Raw genomic sequence first — 22,565 nt, 5'->3', positions numbered from 1 at the left:
CGTAAAAAGGCCTCAATTGAATAATACAAATCTGTTCGTGTATTTGTTTATATCCATATCTCTCTGCTGGTATATGCGTGTTTCATATTATAAATACTGAATAGCTGATAAAGATTACCTGCCAGGATACATCTTTTTCAGTGACAACGGAGATCTCTCCCACGGGGCTAACAGGAAAATATTTCAACGTAGAGAGAAAGTCCTTTTAGAAACAAAACCGTATTACTCTTCGCTCTACTCTTCCTCCGCTTTTAATTTTGTGTCAGACGAGTGGAAAAATCCAACCATGATGATAACGTAGCGACTGATGCATTCACGACGACTCCCCGCATCTGCACAATCTTCACCGGACAGAGGGATTACCAGCTTCCAATTTTCTTTCTCACGTTTTCCCAGCGAAAAACCATTATTCGTTAATTGAAAAATCGTTCGACCTAAGACTTTGGACTACTATACTTAACTTATGCGTGTACCTGATATGCCACTGGTTTCGAGGGAGGGAGAAAGGGGTTTTTATGTTGGAAAGAATTAACGAACGATTTATAATTCACTTGTAGATTTACACCACGACCATAGATCGACTACAAAGCTCTTGTAAGTTTGTATATGTAAAATTTATATTATGAATCATTTAATCTGCGTATACCAAGTGCAGTGTGATGATGCATACGCGATGGCTCTCTATCACGCACCCAACTGCTGACTCTTAAATTCTAATTATAATGCAGTTGTAGAAATACACGAAAGACCCCAGCTGGGCGTAATGGTGTACATACAAACGTACATACACTCGTCGATTAGTAGAACGTTTACTGGTATGTGTGGTAAGGCGCAGAGTACATTGTACTACGCAGCGTCTACGAATCACCATTCAAGAGAATAACGTCTCCGAGTCACTTTGTCTGTCGTTCCGAAGCTATATGATCAATCTTATTACAAAACTTATTATAATCTGGCAATATAATATTTGCGAAAACAAAGTAGGAATTTCCGATTGGATGCTTTAATATAAAATAACAATAATATTTACATTAAAACATCTAATTAGATAATCTTATTTCATTTTCGTCAACGTCATGTTACCAGATTATAATCAATGAGGCGATAGCTTCCCAAGGACAACATTGCACGACAAAATGACCTGCAGACGTTATCTCTTGCATGGTAATTCGTAAACGCTGCGCAACGCGATTTAAACCGACTCGCTTCGATTTTGCTTTCAAGGTCAGCAATAGAGAGATACTATTGGTTAAAAGGCATCGATCGTCAATTTTTGAGAAGACAATCGATTTAGGCCAGTGTACGCGTCCCACCAAATATACCAGTGCAAGCGTCCTACCGATCGACGAGTGCACATTTGTACAGCATTACGCTCAGCTGGGCTCTGCTTTCCGTGACTCTTAACGAAGCAAGAATTCATCGACATAACGTGCAATTGACTCACGGATAAAACTGACGGCTGCGTTAATAATGGAACTGAGATACTTTTTTGCTCTCATAATTCTCAATTTATCCATCGAGTACAGTGATGTTTCTAAATAAAGAGAGTCGCAAGAGGAAAATTGGTAAAGAGTTTTCAAATGAAGTTGTGCATGTTGCAGATGGGTTATTGCCCGAAACAACCACACATTTCCGGATGGATTTTTGATAGGAACTGCTTCTTCAGCCTATCAAGTCGAAGGAGCCTGGAATACCAATGGTAAGCGATACAAATGATGATAAATTAATTTATCATGTGTAAATGACATATATATGTATCTGCGTAAATATAGGCAAGGGACCGAGCATATGGGATAATTTCACGCACGAACACCCATACTTCGTCGTTGACCGCAGCAATGGTGATGTTGCAGCTGATTCTTACCACAAATATAACGAAGATATTGATTTATTAAATGAAATTGGAGTACTTATGTCAATTATTGTTAAATTCTACCTAAAGTTTCTTACGTTTTGCCATTTCTCTCTTAGATTGATCGACTGTTTGCTCGTAGGTTGACCACTATCGTCTCTCACTTAGCTGGCCAAGAATTTTACCGAATGGTTTTTCTAATAGAATCAATCGGGATGGAATCGATTATTACAAAAGAATTCTCAACGGATTACGAGAGAAGAATATCGAGCCCGTTGTAACTCTCTATCATTGGGACCATCCGCAAATATTGGAGGAAATGGGTGGATGGACCAACGAACTAATAGTAGAATGGTTCGCGGATTATTCGAGAATTGTCTTTCGAGAGCTCGGAGATAAGATAAAGTATATAGCTACGATCAATGAGCCAATTATGATATGCGAAGGTTACGCTGGTACCGAAAAAGCACCGGGTAAGTGCACTATATCGATAAATATTTATAGCAGGTACCTCATGAATATTATCTAACCGAAAATATAACGACACCTCGTTTAAAGGGAAGAAAATACTTGATATCGGTAAATATATTTGCTTGCAAAATATATTAAAAGCTCATGCCACGGCTTATCATATCTACGACGAAGAATTCCGTGCGAAGCAAGGGGGAAAAGTAGGTATAGTTATCCCGTGTCCCGGAATGTTCCCTAAGACTGAGCAGGATACCGAAGCAACGGACACGGGTTATCAATACATTTGTGGACTGGTGGCACATCCCATATACTCAAAGAACGGTGATTATCCGGAAGTTATTAAAACTCGAATTGGCGAGAACAGTAAGTTGCAGGGATACGCAGCTTCCCGATTGCCCGAATTGTCACAGCGCTGGATTCAGTACATAAAGTAAAGATACGACGAATCGGTTCGATTTTTAAAGAATTTAACTAATCAAACCTTTATTGTTCTCTCCAGAGGCTCCTACGACTATTTCGGCTTGAATCATTATTCGTCCTTTTTGGTGGAAGCAGTGCCAAAAAAAAATGGATCACTGTGGTACAATGACTGTGGAGTTAAATTGAGCTTCGACCCTAAATGGCCGACGGCTGCTAGTAGTTGGCTAAAGGTTGCTTATTATTATTAATGAAAAAAAACTGATAAATATTGTCAAAACGAATGCAATATTTCTATTCACATATTTTTCTATCTATCTCCCGAGTAAAATTAAAGCTTGCGACGTCAACACAGAGGATGGTTCATCTTATACTTTTTCTTGAAATATGTATAAAGCTATACTGCTGCATTCGTACATATACCTATATAGTATATGTATAGAATATAGCATATGTATTCGGTGTGCTTATAGAATTTTTATTTCAGGTAGTGCCGGAAGGTTTTGCCTGGACGCTCAATAAAATCAGAACAGAGTACGAAAATCCCCCGGTGTACGTCATGGAAAATGGATACTCAGACACAGGTGAATTGCAGGACCATAAGAGAATCGACTATTTGCAATCATATATGAAATCCATGCTCAAAGCCATGTACCAGGATGGCTGCGACGTTCGAGGGTACACCGTCTGGAGTATTCTCGATAATTTTGAATGGGAGAGAGGCTACACGTATGTGTACATTTGACATACGAAATACACGAATCCTCTTAGCTTACGTACACCTCTATACTATTTGATCATTATATTCCACTATATCTATCTCATCTGTTTCAGAGAAAAGTTCGGCATCGTCAATGTTGATTTTAACGACACAAATCGACCTAGGAAACTAAAGCTCTCCGCTTTATGGTTAAAGAACGTTATTCGAGCTCGACGACTCGAACCAATTATCGATGCAGCTCCAATAGTTTTATCCCTTTGATTCTCGTATATGTATATGTGTATATAATATACGTTGGAGTTTCGTTGTACATCCAAATAACGTGAAATACAATATATTAACTGAAATATATAGAACCAATTGGTTCACGTGTTCTTTTTTTGTCGTTTTTTCCTCGAATGCATGGAGCCGATTGGACAGAGCGACAGGGTAAGAGGTGTAACAGGAGGATTGTGGGTGTACAGCTTGGTCAGATATCCAGAGCTGAATCCCAGTGATAGACAAGAGCTGGGCTCGATTGCCTAGCAATCCGGGACGGAAACCAAGTTCCGACGACTCTCGAAGAAGAGTAATCGAGGTGCATTACTCTCGGGAAATATCCTTCGGCCAGCTCAAAGCGAAAAGCCCGAGGAAAGGTCTTCGATTGGGAATCGAGTGAAACCGAGTAACTCATTACGCTGCGTGCCTCGTATCCCCCCCCACTCATCGCTTATTTTTATTTCCACGGAGTTTTCAAGCACTAGTCCCCCGAATCCACCCAACGCTAACTAAGACGGATTGAACTGCTCCTTGGAAATAGTAATTTCTATGAATCTCAATGAGGCAAGTTTTACCGCGGTGCGGATACTCTTGGAAAACGAATTCTCAGTTGCCCACTCATCCATTGAAATGCTTTTTAGCGTTACCGCCAATCTTTTAATAGAGCCTATGATCTCTGCTACCCCTTCCTTATCTCACCCTCTCTCCCTCTCTCTTTGCCTTCAACTCCCTTCTAACTCTTGGTAAAAAAGAAAAGTCCGAGTTTAGAAGACAATAGGTCCCTCTTTAACACTTGTGGCACCAACAATTTTCCAGTTTCGAAATACTTTGCTAAGTGAGCAATAAGAACTTTTAACGTGGTTCAAGTTTGAAGAGAAAGAAATTAGAGAGGCGGGAAAAAATGTTTATCAGGTTTAACGTCGCGGAACATTTTATCGGGACAGGTTAGCGAGTGTCTTTGAAAAATTTGCAGGTTCGATTAGGTAAACAGTAAAGGGGATAAGTTTCGATAAATAATTGTCAAATAGGAGGTCCGTGAGAGGGAAAAGGATTCTCGGTGGCTGGTTGATGAAGAGGTTGGAATAAATCGTGTGGTCGGAGCATCAAAACTGCTTTCGAGCGGCGTTGCGTACCAGGTTACCTGAGGAAGACGGATGAACGGTGCTAGGGTGAAACAATGAAACTGTCCGCGTAATAAATCAGGAAGAAACAAGCTTCCATCTCCTTTTATCCGTTTCTCGGCTGCCTCGGGTTCCCGGTAGATCGAATTGCCACCCGTGGAGATAAGGCGTTAAACAATAGGGTGCGCAAATGCCAGTCTGTTCTGCCTATCTTGTTTATACGGTACATTTCTCAAGGACGATACAGAAGTTAAAGAAATACAAAACTGGAAGCAGCTTATAAATAAAACATAATATTATACATAAAGGGAAAAACGACTGCAGCTTCTGTTAAGAGAGAATTATTTATGTTTTTCTTTAGTTAAACAAGAGGATAGGAAAGAGAATAAGAGAAGATTGTATATATGCACTTATGCTCCTCGCGCGATCCCGTAGAAAAGCTTGCGGTTCGGCTCCAGATCAGTCGAGTGGGGTGTATTGTGGTACGGCATATATAGCTACTTCGTGTCGACGACGTAGCAGTTGCGAAACTTTGCCGAAGGGAAGCGACGACGTACGAAAACAATAACGTCTGACAAATCCCATCTTGTCACACTGCATCCCTCTCGTTCGGGATCCTAGCCATCAGCCACTGATTCTCTTTCTTATTCTGCTTAAAAACTTTTTCCATTTCATCCAATCCTTAACAACAAATATAAAAATAAATATTCCACCTTGGCTATTTTCCCAATTTTCATTTTTCATACGAGCGAAACGATATATATATATATATATATATAGACAAAAAGCCTTAATTAAGCTTTTCTTTCCTTTTGTTCGTCGAGGATTTAAGTATATGTAACAAGTTTATCGATAGCTTGTAAGATACGCAAGCGATAAGAATAATTATGGAAAATAATACGATGGAAAGAAATGCCACTATGTCAAGATCAAATTTTTTGTACCAAGCCTCGTCGCTTATGCTACAATGGAACAGATCGTTATTTTCTTTTGTACGCATGGTATATTCGATCCACCAGATTGCATGCTTCAAACCGTTCTTTGGCATGTCTCGGAAAATTTCTTTCGCGGCGAGTACGTTCCTCTTGTAGCTCTTATCGTTGATAACATTTTCAGCTGCATCGTGTAAGGATTGTTTTGTGAGCTCGCCAAGTCTCACGCGCTCCCCTATGCCGAGCGACACTATTCTTTTTGCTTGGAAAACTTGATCGCCGATCACCGGGATTACTAAAAGCGGCACGCCGTGAAAAATGGCTTCCTCGGTGCTGTGAATGCCTCCGTGATATATAAATAATTTAATGTTTGGATGAGCTGCGTAAACGAAAAATATTTATAGTGGTAACATTAGTAAAAAAATTAAATTAACAATTTTCCGTTACCAAGTACAGAGCGTTGGGGAAGCCAAGATGAGATAAAAATATTGTCCGACTTGTTCGCTAGTTGGTCGCATTGCAAAAGAATTTTATAAGGCAGTGCGAAGAGAGCATCGTAAATCGCCTTTTGTTTACTCGCTGGAAAAACATTAATTCTCAGAAAGGAGCCGAAACCGACGTAAATGAAGCCCTCGGCGGCGTTGTCGAGGAATAATTTAAGATCCTGAGGAGTAATACACGTTTAGAGTAATACATTATATCTCGCGAAGAAAGGAGAAAAATGCGAAAAATGTACCCGATCCATAAGTTGAGAGCCTTCCAAGGATTGAAAGTTAGCGTATGGTATAAATTTAGGAGTGGTAGGTCTTACGGGAGCAACCAAGCTATGATGCTTATGAAAAATTAATCTCATATTCTTCTCAATCTCATAAATATTCGGTACATCCTTGCCAAGGTACTTTTCTGCTATATCTTGTTGCAATGCATAAAATCGGTTAAACGAATAATGAATATATCTCCATGCAAAAATGAAATTCTTTAACCTTTGCCAGAAGGACAGATCAACGCCCGTGGCATCTAGCATTTCCCAATTAGATGGATGTGATGGTAATATAGGCAATCCATGTATATAATAATGATAGGCAAGGGGGCCGATTGCAGCGACACCTGCGATTCATAAAATTTCTATTAAAAAAATCTGTCGAAGGATTTCGTTCAAAGTTCGCTGAAAAATTAATGTCTTACCTATCAATGGAGCTCGAAATCTATAACTTAAAATGTATGGTGCAGGTATATTCAGAATCTCCATTATCACTAAATCGAACGTCACATTGCTACATGGAGAATATAATTTTCGTATTTCTGGATGTGCCAGAATATTCTCGGATACTTGATTCAGCAAGTATTCATGATTCATTAGCACTTGATGCCAATCGTCTTGAGTTTCATTGAACAGTTGTAATTTCTTTACAAGCTTGTGATTTTCGCTTAAATCAATTTCTATCAGATTGCTAAGTTTTTTGTCAAATTTTGGAAAAGAAGTAGCAAATACTACCTCGTGACCTCTTCTACTCAAAGCTTCTGCGATAGGTCGAAATACTTCCTGATGAGTATACGCTGGAAATTGAATGACTACTAATATTTTCCCACAGTTGGACGGTTTAAAACTAAAGAGAATGCACAACAAGGGAACTACCCTCAATTTTCTCCACATGTCTATATACCAAATGTAACCAACTTATATATACCTCGTAATATTAATTTTCTCTTCTTTTATACTGTCGACTCTCCGCTCCTGATAAGAGTTTAGTCGTAGCAGTCATACTACGTGAATGACAGCACAGATAAGAAATGTTATAACTCTATGCCAAATAGATTTTTGTCGAAATGCAACATGTGTACATGGTACATCATTTATTACTAAAATTTCAATAAAATACAACAGTTTCTATAATCAAAAAACGGAATAATGCTGCTATTCATATATCTATATAACAGTTAATTAATTTTCTTTACGTTTTCGATGTTTCTTTCGATGAGATCCTTCCACGCAAATCTTGTAGATTAACAGGCAGGAAAGCAAAAATGTAACAAACGTCAAAATTGATATAAATGCAACAATGTCCATGTCGTATCGCTTATACCACGGTTGATTACTTATGCTGCACCGAAGATGAGGTGCACCCTTATGTCGAATAATAAATTCACTCCACCAAACAGCATTGGATAATGTGTCGTATGGCTTGTCCTTAATGAATTCACTTAAATTAACCATTCTCTCTTTGTATCTAATGAGAAAAAAGACTATTATTAATGTCCATATACCACTATATGTAACCAAAGCACGAAGGATAAAGGTAACATCCGGGCGTAATATCACTAATTTGTAGGATTAACGAGCTTACCTAGAATCATTTAATACATCGATTATAGCTTCGTGAAGCGCTTCGAAAGTAATTTCCACCAAGCTCACTCGTTTGGCAACACCAAGCTCTACCATTTTTTTTACTTGATGTTCTTGATCCGCTAAAACTGGTATACCTACTAGAGGTACTGCATAGCTAACGGCCTCTTCGGTACTTTGGAGACCTCCCTGATACACGAACAGCCTGATATTCGGATGAGCTTTAAATTAATGCCAACATAATTAATAACACCATTAACGCGACGCATCCATATCAGAGGTGATTATGAACGATTGATTAAAAATACCAAGGATGCTTTGCTGTGGGAGCCATTTCGAGACATAAATATTATCAGGCTTATTGGGTATATCAACGTCACACTTCCACACCACTCGCACTGATAATTTCGCAAATGTCCTTTCAAAGATTCGAAGCAGTATTTTTGGCAACAATTCAAATCTCGCGTTGGTTCCAAGGCTGACATAAATAAAGCCATCATGAGAGTCATCCAGGAATTTTGCTAAATCCTAGAGGTGTAAGAGTTAAAGGTACAAGTGATAATACTATGATTCTCTTTAGTCCTGATAATGGAGCGTACCGGTGGCAAAGGGTTGAGCTTCTGTGACACGTGAAAACCACCAAAAGACAAAACGTTTGATGTTAATGGTCTGCTAAAAGATATAGCTTCCTGTTGATTCATAAGTATCAGGCTAATATTAGCAGCGATGTCACTAATGTGCGGAATATTCGTTCCAAGATATTTCTCTGCTATAATTTGTTGCCTCGGAATATACTCATTGTAGAAATAATAGAGGTGCTTCCAGACTGCGAGAAAGTTGCACAATCTCTGATAAAAAGACAGATTGTCACCAGTTCGTTCCTCGACCTCCCAATTAGAGGGATGAGACGGGAGAACGGGAGCACCGAGCTGGAAATAATTCGAGTTTTGGAGACCCAAAGAGGAGACACCTGAAATAATTATAGTTTTTAAATAGTCGCAGTGGTATTGGTGCACTCAAAGTTGGTTACAGCTTTCACGGTGTACAAAGTGTTTATACCAATAAGCGGGGCATCGAATCTATGAGCGAGGGCATAAATCCCCGGCGTGAGGAGAACTTCCGCTATGACAAGGTCGAAGCTCTGGTCACTAGCCGATTGATAAAGTTTCCATACCTCGGGATGCTTGTAAATATTCTCCGTGATCCTGTCGCCGATGTCAAAGAACTTGGCTCTATACATTTCAAGCCAGGACGACTTGTATTTAGCCTGAGAGAAGTCAAGACTTAGGAATTCCTCGTAGTTATGGTGAAAATCAATCTCGGTAAAGTTCAAATTTGGATCGTTGACTGGATCTGTGGTCAGCACGATAACCTGGTGGCCACGTTTGGCCAAAGCTGTCCAGAGTGCTCGGTAAGGAATTTGGTGGCTATAGGAAGGTATTGGAATCACAGCAAGGATCCTTGCGGCTAGCGAGAACTGCGGCCACACGAGGCAACAGAGCAGAAGAGCAGTTGCATGCATCTTTAACCGCGTATCAATAATAACTAAGCTCGGAACGCGGTTCGTCCAAGAGCTATTTCATCGCACACGAGAATCTTGCGCGGACTGAATTTGCACCGTCATTAACGCAGCTGTTGCATGCGTTAGATATCTTGTACCATAGCAGATCTGATAACTTTTAAAAGTTAAATAAAAAATAATCTCGTTCGAGTGTCAATAAATGATGCCGAAACATCAAATATTCCGATTGAAAGACCATGTAAAACAACATTTCTCATTTTTCTTACAGGAAATTATTATTTCTCGTTCAATTTAACCATTTGGATATTATCAAATAAAGTTTAATGTATTTACACATCTGCTGTTTGAAATTAAATATTGATAAATTACATAAGAAAAAAATTGATATTCGATTTGTTTCGGTAGTTTAATTGAAAAGGTTAAACGGTAAATTTATAGAGGCTATTTTAACGATTAAAATGAATTCTCAGAAAATAAAGTCGAATGCAAAAAATAAACGTCTTGTTAGAAAAATTAAGCTTGAAAAAAGAACAAAAGAATACAGGTAATAACGTGAAAATCGATGTAAATATAAAAATAAAACATTTTTTCTTTATAGTTTCTTTTTTTACATAAAATATTATTTGATATTTATTAGCATAATTTATGCAATTATAAAAGAGAATTTTGTTGATTTCAGATATAAGATACCTCGGTCTATAGTACAGCAGATATCTAGCACGACAATTACTTTAATTGCAAATAATTAGAGTCTCGTGCAGTTTATATTAATGACATTGCGTTTTCTCTTGTCAGATTGTGCAATATATCATTGAGAGATTATTACTTCTTTCGTTTCTCGAATCAATCGGATAGCTCTGCTTATCTCCCCTTCCCCTTTTCTTCCTTTGGCTCAAGTTTACCACGTTGCTTTGAGGAAATCTCGTAAACGGTTTAACAGCCCTATCCATCCACTTTCTAAGAGAGGAAAAAAAGTGAAACTTTTGTTACCTAGCTTTCTTTACGAGCTACGAACGATCCGCGAAATTACCTAGTAAGAAGCATCGAGGTACTATAAAATTACTCCTTATGCCTCTTGTAGTCAGATAAATTAATTAAATAGAACGGTGACAACGAGTACACACACATTTAAATCGCAAGTGCCACGTGTATCAATCAAGCTGGCATATTGGAATTTCAATTGCTAACAGTCTCGTCGAGTAAATTTCAACATTATCACTGACACAGCATCTTCACTATTTCCTCGCAATAAAAATATGCGATAGGCGTGAAAATGAATTTGGCGCGATGACGGTGAGGATAATAATGATGATACGATGACGACAGCAAAGTCAACGAAAATGACGACAACTTCGAGTCATGGTCAATTGTCACGATATGGCATTTACATAAAGAGCAAAAGTGAAACCGCGTTTCGTCAGCGAGTGAAATTCATTGGAAAAAGCGATAACTAGAGTCATTGGAGCGTTACTGAAAAACCGTCCACAATGAAAAACCAAACCGTGAGTATGTACTTTACTCCAGCTTCTTTATTCTATGTACATATATACATATATTCTTATATATAGGTAGAAAGGAAAAATGTATGTACTCCTACATTTGGAAATAAATGCCAAACAGTTTCGACTATAAATTGAAGTATCATATCGTTTTACAATAATCCATGCCCTTATATCATATTAACGGGTTTAACTGCGTCCCTACAAGAGCATTTCATAGGCAGATTATATTCGACAAATAGCAATGAGAGCAGCTGCTACGATTTTACAATATGCAACGGAAGCAGACTTTTTGCACACTCGTACAAAGTTTCTGGTGCAGCGCCAAAGCGTCATCGATCTATTCTACTCGTATTAGTTGACCAAAAGAAAGAAGGAAGCAGCAGAGGCAGTAAATACGTCAATTGCTTTTTAGAATCTCGAGAATATAAAACCCAAGGGTTGCTTCCACCTCCCTCCCTCCCTTTATATATATATATGTATATATAGATATATATGCCTGTGTGTTATTAGATGGGAGTCAGTGCACGAATATAAGAAAGAGACGAGAAATCTTGAAGAGTCACGAAAGTGAATCAGCTTGTATCGTTGCAAAGATACGATAATTACACATTGGATAAACGTGCGTTTGAGGATAATGAAGAGTTGAGATTGTTTTTCCTCGTAACCATATATATATACACACATAGAAGACTCTGTTCCTGCATATGTACGAAACGTAAGATTAATAAAATAGTGTAAAATAAAACCGCGGATTTTCCAAGTCGAACGTTGGTTGGCCTTGATGGAAGTGTGGCGAACGGTGATGGCACCGCCTGGTGCGTGACTAATCCGGATCGACGAAAGCGATCGGGCTAACGGCTGCAGGCAGCCAGAAGCGGTAATGGTGTAGCCAACAGAATAGTTGTAGTGTTGTAGTTGTAGTATTCCAATACTACTCTATTAAAACGACGCGTCAGCATCGAAACGAATCCAAGAGATTACAGCCTATAGAGCTATTATCGCGCCGATAAACTAATGGCACCAAACAAGGCAAAAATCCCGTGCATTTGTGTGCCTGTGTGTGTGTCTGTGTACCAGAATACATGATTAATAGACGTTAGACGTGAAAAACGAATCGGTTGGCTCGCATGTCTGAAAATACGTTGTCGGTGTGTCGCGTACCAGCTTGTACCACGTATATACGGTCACGTCGACGACGACGACGACGACGACGACAACCAGGAAGGATACCTTTTAATTACAGCGAATAATCCAACACAAGGCACAATATTCGGTGTGCTTAATAACGCAAAGTTTGTCTCTCGCGAAATTTCTTGCACGGAGGTGTGTTCCAAGGTTTCCCTGTAATTTTCCTACCACGAAACGTTCACGACTAATTTAGGTACGTCAAGTTGTGCAGTAGCTGCTTGCGTTCTCGTGAAAATCCGTTTAAATTAGCACGGATTCGATGACGGCCAAAGGTCCAAAATACGATGCACGTGGAGCAATAGCAATATTGCTAGGACGGGGGAGCTTTACACGGACATGTTTATTCAGCAGCATGTCGGAAACTCGGAAAGAGATAGGACGATCCCGGCATCTGGGGGTTAAAATCTGAAGGGCAGAGGCTCTGTGCAGCGGCTATCGTATCCTCTAAATCACGTGTAATTGTAATTTATATCGCGCATCATCCTATGTTAATTATAACTGAGCCAACCAGGCCAGACTGCGCCGCCCGCGACGATTTATGAGCTTCATGGAGAAATTCTACTCCTCTATATACACAACGACGCGCGTTTCGTCCTCTTCGTCCATTTCACCCGCGGCTCTCTTCCCCATTTTATCGGACGAAAACACATTCCGCAATTGATATCTCTCGCTACTCAAATTACACATACACACATATATATATATATATATATATATATACCTAACTCTTTGCTTCGAGACGCTTCCTTTCCACATATACCGTCTTACATCATGCATTGTCCGCCGCGAGATTTCATCAGGAAAATTTGAAAAATCTTTATTGCCGTGGAGAGAAAAATTCCCATGTGCAGTTGTATATATATATATATATATATATATACTAGAGGTTTTACATCGCAGTGGAAATCAAGAGAATCTAGGAGATTTTGTGGTTTTAGCGGAGCATACCAGCCGTTATTGGCCGTGAGAGTTTTTGTTTGCCAGGCGACTATAACAAACTAGAAATTTGTAAAGCAAAGGGCGAGGAAAAGTGTGGTCTTATTTTTTGCCGCGAATCCCGCACTCACTCGAATCGCGTTAAAACTCGATGAATAATTCAGACTCGTTCCTCCGTTCCTTCGTTCCTCCGTTCTTCGATTCTGCCGCATTACGCAATGCGATGCAGCAGTTTATCGCGTTCTGTCGTATCGCTTCGGGCCTATCGGCAACTTACGTAAGCGTTTCCTTTGAATACACTATATATATATATATATTGGTGTACATACTATTTATATGGAGATTGTACATAAATCGCCGAGTCGCTCCTCGTCAATCCCTTATGAAGGAGCGGAGCGTGTAAACGAGGAGAGGAAAAGTGGAAAATGGACTTTTATTACGCGATTAAACGCGAGAAAATCTTCGATTAATTGTAAGACTCTTTGAGAGCTGCAATGATCGTGGAGAAGGCTCGTAGCTTACGAAAGCTGATTAGGCGCGACTCGACAAAATTATCCTTGTAATCCGTTCGCATTCGGGATTAAAGGGATCGAAGCTAAATAGGATTTCGTATTCACCTCGAAGCGCCAGGCCTTTGCCTATCTCTGTATGTGTGTGTGTATGGTGTGCTAGATCGCGCGGTGTGTATGCTGTGTACCTATATGTATACGCGCGTGCATATAAAGGTAGGTGGTACTTTACACACCGAGGGTTTTCAACTTCTCACGGATTGTCATTTGTCATCCTCGCGAAGTAAGACAATAACGCTACCACAAACGCATATAAAAAGGGATTAATCCCTATAGGTAAGAAAGGGTTACTTACATACACACATACTATTATAGATAAGAGCGACCCTCCCGGTTTAGCAGGATCAAGCGGGATCCTCCATACCGACACCATCGCTAATCTGCCGAGTCTTCTGATAATCCTACCGTTGTGAAATGCCGCACTCCCCCGATATATATCCCTAATCCTGCTCATCTCGCACTTCAAACATTCTCGGCATTCTCGGAAATGACGGGGCCGGAAATAATTGCACCGAGCCAACTTTCCAGGAAATTGAACGTCACGATTCTACGACGCAAATCTTCACCATTAATCAAACAAAACTAATGCGTCTGATTTGGCCAAATTAATATTACACTCGTGGCTGTAAGAACTGGGTCACCGATCGTCGGGCAAATATTAATCGTCCAATACGATTTTCCGTGCTCGGTGCTCGCCTGTATTTATATATACCGAACGTCATTAACCCATTCCTCATTAACCTAGATATTTTGGCAAATATTTAATATAAACGATCCTAGAGAATATATATGTATATATATGTGTGTGTGTGTGTGTGTGTGTAAAGTTTTATCTAGGATATTTGCGATTAAATATGAGAGCAGTGTATTTTTCTATCATTTTCATTTTTGGTCCTCTCGATTCTTGCATATAATACAATATATATATATAGGTAGTCTTATTCGTCGATTGCAAAGTTTAAATATAGAAAGCTCGAAGGCAAATGGCTATTTTAAGAATGATAAAGCAATAACCAAACAGTTTCATAGCTCTAACCGCAGATATCACATGAACTCGCACACAGGTCAGAGGAAGGAATGCGATTAACACAAGTTGAAATTCAATTGAGCTGCTGCTGCTGTGCGCGAGAGCTGTGGTGATGAGTATCATGCGAGTGTAGCAGATTTGCTTCGACAGGCGTTACTCGCTTTTACGTAATTGCACGGAAGATCGATAGTGTTTCTAATGAATGCGACTGATTGAACTAGAGTGTACTACACCTCTTTAGCATAGCATATACACGCTATTATCGTCAAACACACATTTCACGTGGGATTTAAAGATTCTTAGGTGTATAATAGCAAGGGTGGAGAGAGAGAGAGAGAGAGAGAGAGAGTTAAATTTATTCGGCTTCCCCTTATACCGTACCTCGGTATCTAAATAAGAATAGCAGCAAAGGAATTCAATCTGTTCGACGTGATTAATGAAAGAATAAAATGCATTCGGCCCGATTTCTCCGAGGAAGAGGGAAGATAAACTCTTAGCTCGTCCATGTGAAAGATTAGACTGATTGGAAAGATTTTTCGCGTGTACCGAAAAAGCTGCTTCTGACTGGATGAGAGGAGAAAAAAGAGGGTAGAAAGGAGGTAGGTGACTGTTCACGTGGGAATAAATTTCGAAGCGAAATGAAACACGGTAGACGCCTTGGAAATTTGCCCGCTAAATCTCGTAATATCTCGGATAGGCTTCTCGTTCCCTGCCAATGGGTATTCTCTTCCGTTTTATCGAAGAAAATCCCGCGTCTTGTCATCGAACAGTCCCGGAAAGGAGCTACCTTCTCGACCTCGTAAAATATCCTGAAAGCAGAATTTTCATCTCGCGGGATAACGCAGGAATGATTTCTAAAGTCTCGAGCCTTGTCGTAACGAATACTGCTAAAATCTGACACGGTTCTTTTGTAACGATGAGGCAAACAAAAAGAGTATAATCGAAGAGGAAGAAGAAGAAGAAGAAGCAGAAAAGGAGGTGCAGTTGGCGGAGGAGAAAGGTGAAGAAGAGAGAATAGAGGAAATAAAGAGGATGAAAAAGAGGAAATAGAATCTGCATCTCTCGTTTTAAAAAGGATTCGATCCTTTAAAATCGATATGGAAATGATAATAACGGAATGTTGCCTCTCTACTTCTCCGGCTCGCATATCGCTCGGATTAAAATGGAATCTGACAAAGAGAAAGAGAGAAATGCTCTTGACATTCGCTTCTCCCCCTCCTCATTTCTGAATTATTACGAATCGTTTGGGAAAAAATGTGTGTGCTCCGCGTCTCAAACAGGTATTGGCCCTAAAAAGAAAAAATTCTTACATTTCTTTTCTTTTCTTCTATACTTTTTGTAAAGCTATCGTCGTAGGTTTGTCAAATGCGAGCGGAACGGGCCATTTTACGATCGTAAAAGTCGGACGATTTCCTTCTCTCTTTGCACGAAGAGGCCGCATCCTTTTTAATGATCGCCAATAAAAAGTTCGACATGTTTCAAGTCGTCGTAAAGGTAGTGCGTGCGGTGAAACTCGGAGAACTCTGGGCCAGCCACCACGACAACGACAACGAGGACGCCCGCCGAATCCTCCCCTATCTACACCACTACCACCACCACCAAACCACCCACCCAACCGAAGACCGCTACTGTCACTGCAAAACTTTCGCCAAGACTTTTTAGCTTTACGCTATATATATATATATATATATACATATAGACACACTGCCAAACCTCTTCTCCTCCTCCGTACAGTCTCCATAAGATCAAATAAAAACTATATCCAATAACGAGCTCTGAAAATTCGATTGCTCCCAAATTTACCAATTAGCGATCGATAAGAGTTTCATGACACTAAATAACACATCTCTCTCTCTCTCTCCCTCTATACTATATATATATATATATATATCCATCAACGGTATCCAATTAACACAACGTCGAGCATGTGTGAGTAAACTGGATCGACAGATTCTATAATAACCTTAATGATCATTTGCTCGCTGCTTCGATATATGCGGTGTAATATATCAGTTCTTTGATGTTCGCTCGCATTATGCACCGTTCAGGGTGAAATCAACCCGTTTGATCCTATATGGGAGTGTCCTGATCAAGTAAGTAACATTTAGCATAAATAGCAGTGCAGATATTATTGTAATTCCACGATAATCGTTCCTTCTTCGTATATATGCGATGCAACATTGTCGTCGATTGATTAATCTCGACACAGAACGCTGTATATATAGGCGACAGTCTCTCGCACACTTTCTCGCTGTATAAAAGAAAGAGGGAAGGAGGGAGGGGGGGGGGGGGGAGGTGCATAGTAAAGCTAGTTCTCCGTTCTCCAACTCGCTGAAGTTTAGAGTGGAAAATATTATAGCTGCCAGGCTCGAATCCACGACTACTACTTGGCTTGGACGATACGGCGCGCTGCTACCGGCTCGGTTAGTTTCGCGAGCTAGCTAGAGTTAATGGAGTTTTGGCCTCGGCGTACAATCGTCCGACAATTTTTTTATTCGAGGAGAACCCGCACTTCAGCACGGTTAAATTCAACCAACTTCCAACTACTCCGCGACTCCTGTAGTCCCGTGTGCAGCTCCTCGCCGTTTCCCAGACGAAGCGCCTCGAACAACGTTGAACACAGGACTTATAGCAGAGTGTATAGCTACCACGATGTATAGTACTACTCGAAAACTTAATTCTCCCAAGCTAATAAAGCGCTTAGAAACCGACGAACACGCTAAACACAGGCTTTAAGCCGCTAATTACTTTTTTTATTGCGGCTTTCTAACGTTTACGTTACATCATAGAAGAGATCGTCGTCCCCTTTGTCGACACCGCTTTGCGGCAATTTCGCTATCTGCAGCTGACTACCTACAAAAACCTGCTCTAAATAATTCACATTTAATTACTGCCCTTCCGCTCCCCTCCCCCACCACCCTCCTTGGTTACCGTTACCGCCCCCCCCCCCCCATGTTTTCGCAAAACGTAACACGGTGGCACTCCTGGTGGATGCGTTTTAACCAGCCTCTCCAGTCTCATATTTCATTTCGACTGCCACGTATTATATGTATATATAATACCCTTCGTCCCAATGTGCAATTTGCAAAAAAGCTTTCCCCGGATTTTCATTTCATTATACTTTGCGTCGCTGCTATTCTTTTGCCTCGCCATATTCGCTATAATCACGTATCGAACCTATATATTACTGCTCCGTATACATACATATACACGTACACATACACCACATAAAATTGCCTCGAAGTTTCGTGTTGATTCACGATTCTCTCTATCCACTGTTCGCCCTGGTAAATTAAGTTTTCATTAACCGTCGAGAGAATATAATATTATATACAGCACTATATAGAGTATATTTTATACTCTGGATAGACAATATTGCAGGAGGACCCCAGAGATATAATACTTACACGACCAAGTTTCAAATGCTCCGAGTGTGTTTTGCTCGACCTAGTTAAAGGATAAACCGGAGTATCCCGTTTCGTCTTTGGAGAGGCAAGGATTATCGACATTTGCTGCTCGTATAAACTGATTATCCGTTCAACGATATTCGTAGAGAAGATCAAACTGTTCTTTATGCCAAAGATAAAGTGGTCGAATTTAACGGTGCTACTTGGTGGGTGCCACTCGATCCATGCACCGTACAATAATTATTCTTCGTTAGTCCATGGTAAAGGGGGAGAGGAGGAGGGGGGGGGGGGGGGTGGAAGGAGCCGAGCAGGGAAATAGAGAGAGAGAGAGATAACGTCTTCTTTCCTTTCAGTGGCGAGAACGGTAAAACTCTTTGTGAGCACTTTTGTTAATTAAATGCCGTTATTCGGTTCAGCTGGGCTCTTTTAATCGAGTTATCGCTTAAACAGTGCTCACCCGACAAAACGGCTCTTAAAACGAAGTGCAGCTTAAAGAGCCTGGCCTGCGTAAACATATCAAGCCGCTCTGCGACGCCGTCTCGACCGATAATTAAAGCCAATTCTCATCGACGTTGTCACAGCCGTTACTTCTGCAGGTGAACCGAATCAGCCTAATGCAAAGCTACCAATTCGTTCCACCGACTATGGTAATTAATGGTAATTAATGACTCTTCGAATCCCTATATTTTTCTCGAGTCTCTTCAATTCTCTCGTAATAATAACTTTATGCTATTAACTGTTGCGTACATGCTGCGCCCTCGTGCAAGAACAGAAGAAACTGATTCTTAGTAATTATACAACACGATCAATGTACTAGTTTCGTTAGAAGAATATAAAAGTTGCAAGTGACATTTATGGTACTTTGAAATAATTAAACATGTAAAAATTAAAATACTTGTCCATTGATGAATAAAAATAAACCGAAGGTGATATAAATTACCGAACAAGGACAGATGGAATACTGGAATTTCACGAGTACGTAATTAGAATAAGGATGAAGATATAGGTGGAAAAAACTGCAAATATGCAAAATTGCACATAGGAGTTTTATTTTTAGCACGACAGTATACTGTAATTTAAACTATAGAAATTTGTTATATTTTCGTGACTTTTGCAGACATTTGACAACAATAATTTTGATGAATTATTATAGTAAGCTGAAAACTCTCAATGTACATTATATTCCGCTGGGTGAGGAATGCGTTAGAAATATTAGAGATACGATGCGAATCTGACGGAAGCATAATTACCTATCCAGCATACTGCATAAACAATTAAGGAACGTATAGGAGTCATACGCGGGAATCTCAGGGTCTGTCGCGGCTGGCATTCAGTTGAATTCAAAAGGTAAGGAGAATCGTTCAGGGAAAGAGAACGCGATTCAGGAGCAGCAGCCACTAGTTCTAGTCTGGCTCCAGTCTCCTTCGTGAATTTCATCCTAGTAGGAATTCCTATTCAATTTAACGCATATCTCACCGGTGTAGTACACCCGCTAATTTTCCCTAGCATCCATCCTCCTCACGCACACACACACACACAAACCTTGCTTTTTCCCAAACCAATTCCTAGTTCCATTACTTAAATTATTTCAGACTACACTGATGTATAATTTATATTTATTCAAATACGACTTAAAGGATTATAACAGAGTTTTCTTCAACCTCTCGAATGTTCCCCGTGGCATCGTTAGAGCATTTAAAGGATTCGCCTGTAACGATGAATTTATATAGTTTAAAAAAAAAGTCGAGATTTCCCCGTGTGCTCAAGAATGAGGAGACGAAGACTCTCGGAGATCAATGGAGCAATTCTTGTAAATTAATTGGTATAGCTCGAGTAATATATTAGAGCATTCCTGAGTGAAAGGAACCACCCTCAGCCATAGGTTGAATTGAATTTGATTGGGTAGGATTTGCAGTGTACGCGGAGAATAAGATGGCATCTATGGGAATAAATCGCGATCGTGCAGAAGTGATTGGGACTCGTGAAAGGATGAGATTCGATGCGACGAGCTCGTTAACGCTTTCAAGATTATTGCGCAGGAAAGTCTTGCGCTGCGCAGAGGCTGCGGAGTCTCGTTTGACTAGGGATGGAAAAGTACAATTTAGCGGAAAATGAGGTTTCCGTAGATTGAATGCGGATAAACGAGCCGCTACATCTCAGTCAGTGGCTGATCGCCAACTGTAGGAAAAAATCGCCGAGAGAATTGACGTTGGTGTCGGGGGGGCATGAAGCGTCGTTTTCATTCCTCCCCCTCCCCTCCCCCCCCCCCCTACCATCGCAACTCTCGCCGTTCACCGAACGAGAGTGAACTTTTCAATTCAATTTCCAGATGGGCTGTGCACAAAGGCTTATTTATGAAACGTTCGTCGAGTGCGGGCAATGCGAGCCCCTACCCCCACCCCCACCCCCTACCACAGCCCCGACCAACACCCACCTCGCTATCCGGCCGGGTGCTGCTCGTTCTCCTCGGTAAGTAAGGCCAGGCGTGGTTGCGCCTCGCCAAAGATATCGAAATAATTGAAAAAGTTTAAATAGACTTCAATGTTATTTAGAAAGGTCCACATCGAGACTCTCTGGTCCCTTTTAATCGCAACTTTTTGTTAATCGTCCAAACTTACGAAAAATCGCATTTATTTTGCCACACTCTAGCGTCTGTGTGTGTGTGTGTGTGTGTGTGTGTGTGCGGGAGTATATAACCGGTGGACGATTCTCGATATCTAATGGGAAAGAAGGTAACGATTTAACGAAGCCATTTTACCGTTTAAAAGCTCGCTGAAAGCGCAAGCCACAAGGGCGAGAGCAGTGCCGTTTAATGAAGAGTAATTCGATTCCTCGCACAACGAAATGAATGCATAATGCTATCGTTTATCACAAGCTGATACCAGGGCAAGCTCGACGTTCGTTTGCACGTTTTCCTCTTTATTACTAAGCCCTTAAGAGCTGCATAGTGGACCACTGACGCCTGATATCATCGTATAATACGTTCTTCTCTCTCAAACGAAACTCATTACTTTGGAACTTTGTAAAAAATACCGTGGGAGCAAAGTTCGTCCCGTTTGAATTTCTCTATTATACATATATATATATATATCTATATTTTGAACGAAAATCTGCTTCCGAGATTCCTGTAATATTTATTTTCATTAAAAGCTTTCGATTTAATCCGATTGAAATTTAGCAGCTAGAATATTTCTTGCCCAACTATGTAATCGAATAATCGAAACTTTTCGTACTAATTAAATTCTATTTTTTAGTTGACACAGTAGAAAGAGCAAAATAGACAAGCATGTCACAAGCTTTACCAAATTATTTTCAGCAAGGGTTTAATTTGGGAGACAAAACGAACGACTTTTCTACTCCAGCGTGGTTAATAAAATTAGCGCAAATTCAATTCTGTTCCATCAGTCCGCTTTCAACATCCCGCGCCGTTTACAACGCTCCTCCTGCCTTATAACACGATTGTCGATGCAAGGGTAGCAAGCGAGCTGAAAATCCTTCCCTTATTTTTGCCGCACCACTACATTTACCATAACTATTGCTATACTATACGTATGTACACATTATTACCGATGCTTACGTGTGAGCAAACGATAAAACGTACCTGTTAAACGCGCATTGTATTTCACTTCCTCAACTTTCCACTCTGATTTCATCTTTTCTTCAATTTATTCGTCTCAATTACTCACGCGATGCTTATTCCTTCTATCTTGCCGAGCCAGTACGCGTCTCTCGGAAAAGAGAGACCGTGAGAAAAAAAAACTTCTCAGGCTAAATTGGTTTTTCAGATTTATATACGAAATAGTATTGCTGCGTGTGATCAAATTCCCTATAAATTCAAGCGTATATAATGGAAAGTACCACGGATCCGAGTAATTAATTATAAACAACTAATTCATTTCTTTCCACCGAATGAGTCTTCGGATATTAAACAAAAATACATTACTCTTCTGATCTATTCAAAAAAGGATTCTCAATTTTATTTACCGCTCCGCTCTGTCACAATGACATTTTATATACCAGAATAGTGTTGCGAAATAAAAAAGAGGTCAAATTCTCCGAAGAGCTTCCACAAACTCTCCATCCACGCCGTTATATTTCTGAAATGGGTAGAAGCTTATGCACTAATGGACATTTGTCAAGCTTTGGAAAATTATTAAAAGGAAGAAGCCAGATCGGTTGATCAATAGAGTATATAAGCGTATCTCTCTCGAGTATAACCGCAGGATAATCCTTAGGAAGGACCGACGTGTCCTGGCAGTACATCCTGCGGATATAATGCTTCTTGTCAGTCGATACAC

The 22,565-nt window shown here is 40.2% G+C and overlaps 3 protein-coding genes across 3 annotated transcripts; 1 reads left to right on the top strand and 2 right to left on the bottom strand.

Annotated features, from left to right (window-relative positions):
- Positions 1 to 912: 912 nt before the first annotated feature.
- LOC136779160 (myrosinase 1-like) lies at positions 913 to 3,808 on the top strand. Its single transcript, XM_066736561.1, has 9 exons — positions 913 to 980; positions 1,087 to 1,520; positions 1,602 to 1,699; positions 1,773 to 1,906; positions 1,995 to 2,325; positions 2,411 to 2,753; positions 2,823 to 2,973; positions 3,228 to 3,469; positions 3,575 to 3,808. Exons 2-9 carry the CDS (start codon positions 1,471 to 1,473, stop codon positions 3,720 to 3,722), a joined length of 1,497 nt encoding a protein of 498 aa, XP_066592658.1. The 5' UTR covers positions 913 to 980; positions 1,087 to 1,470; the 3' UTR covers positions 3,723 to 3,808.
- Positions 3,809 to 5,064: 1,256 nt separating this feature from the next.
- Positions 5,065 to 7,429, bottom strand: LOC136779158 (UDP-glycosyltransferase UGT5-like). The gene is made up of 4 exons (XM_066736558.1): positions 6,958 to 7,429; positions 6,509 to 6,879; positions 6,220 to 6,436; positions 5,065 to 6,151 (listed from the first exon to the last, which is right to left on the bottom strand). The coding sequence occupies exons 1-4, from the start codon at positions 7,424 to 7,426 to the stop codon at positions 5,631 to 5,633; spliced, it is 1,578 nt and encodes a 525-aa protein (XP_066592655.1). The 5' UTR covers positions 7,427 to 7,429; the 3' UTR covers positions 5,065 to 5,630.
- Positions 7,430 to 7,584: 155 nt separating this feature from the next.
- Positions 7,585 to 9,793, bottom strand: LOC136779159 (UDP-glucosyltransferase 2-like). The gene is made up of 5 exons (XM_066736560.1): positions 9,176 to 9,793; positions 8,716 to 9,086; positions 8,425 to 8,644; positions 8,118 to 8,337; positions 7,585 to 8,000 (listed from the first exon to the last, which is right to left on the bottom strand). Exons 1-5 carry the CDS (start codon positions 9,636 to 9,638, stop codon positions 7,715 to 7,717), a joined length of 1,560 nt encoding a protein of 519 aa, XP_066592657.1. The 5' UTR covers positions 9,639 to 9,793; the 3' UTR covers positions 7,585 to 7,714.
- Between the last annotated feature and the right edge of the window lie 12,772 nt (positions 9,794 to 22,565).

This window comes from Prorops nasuta, unplaced genomic scaffold (assembly GCF_024137725.1).
Source record: "Prorops nasuta isolate Cenicafe-Biocafe unplaced genomic scaffold, Cenicafe_Pnas_1.2 PNAS00015, whole genome shotgun sequence".
NCBI classification, from domain to species: domain Eukaryota; kingdom Metazoa; phylum Arthropoda; class Insecta; order Hymenoptera; family Bethylidae; genus Prorops; species Prorops nasuta.
The sequence above is the reverse complement of the archived record's forward strand: the minus strand, read 5'-3'. Positions and strand labels throughout refer to the sequence as shown.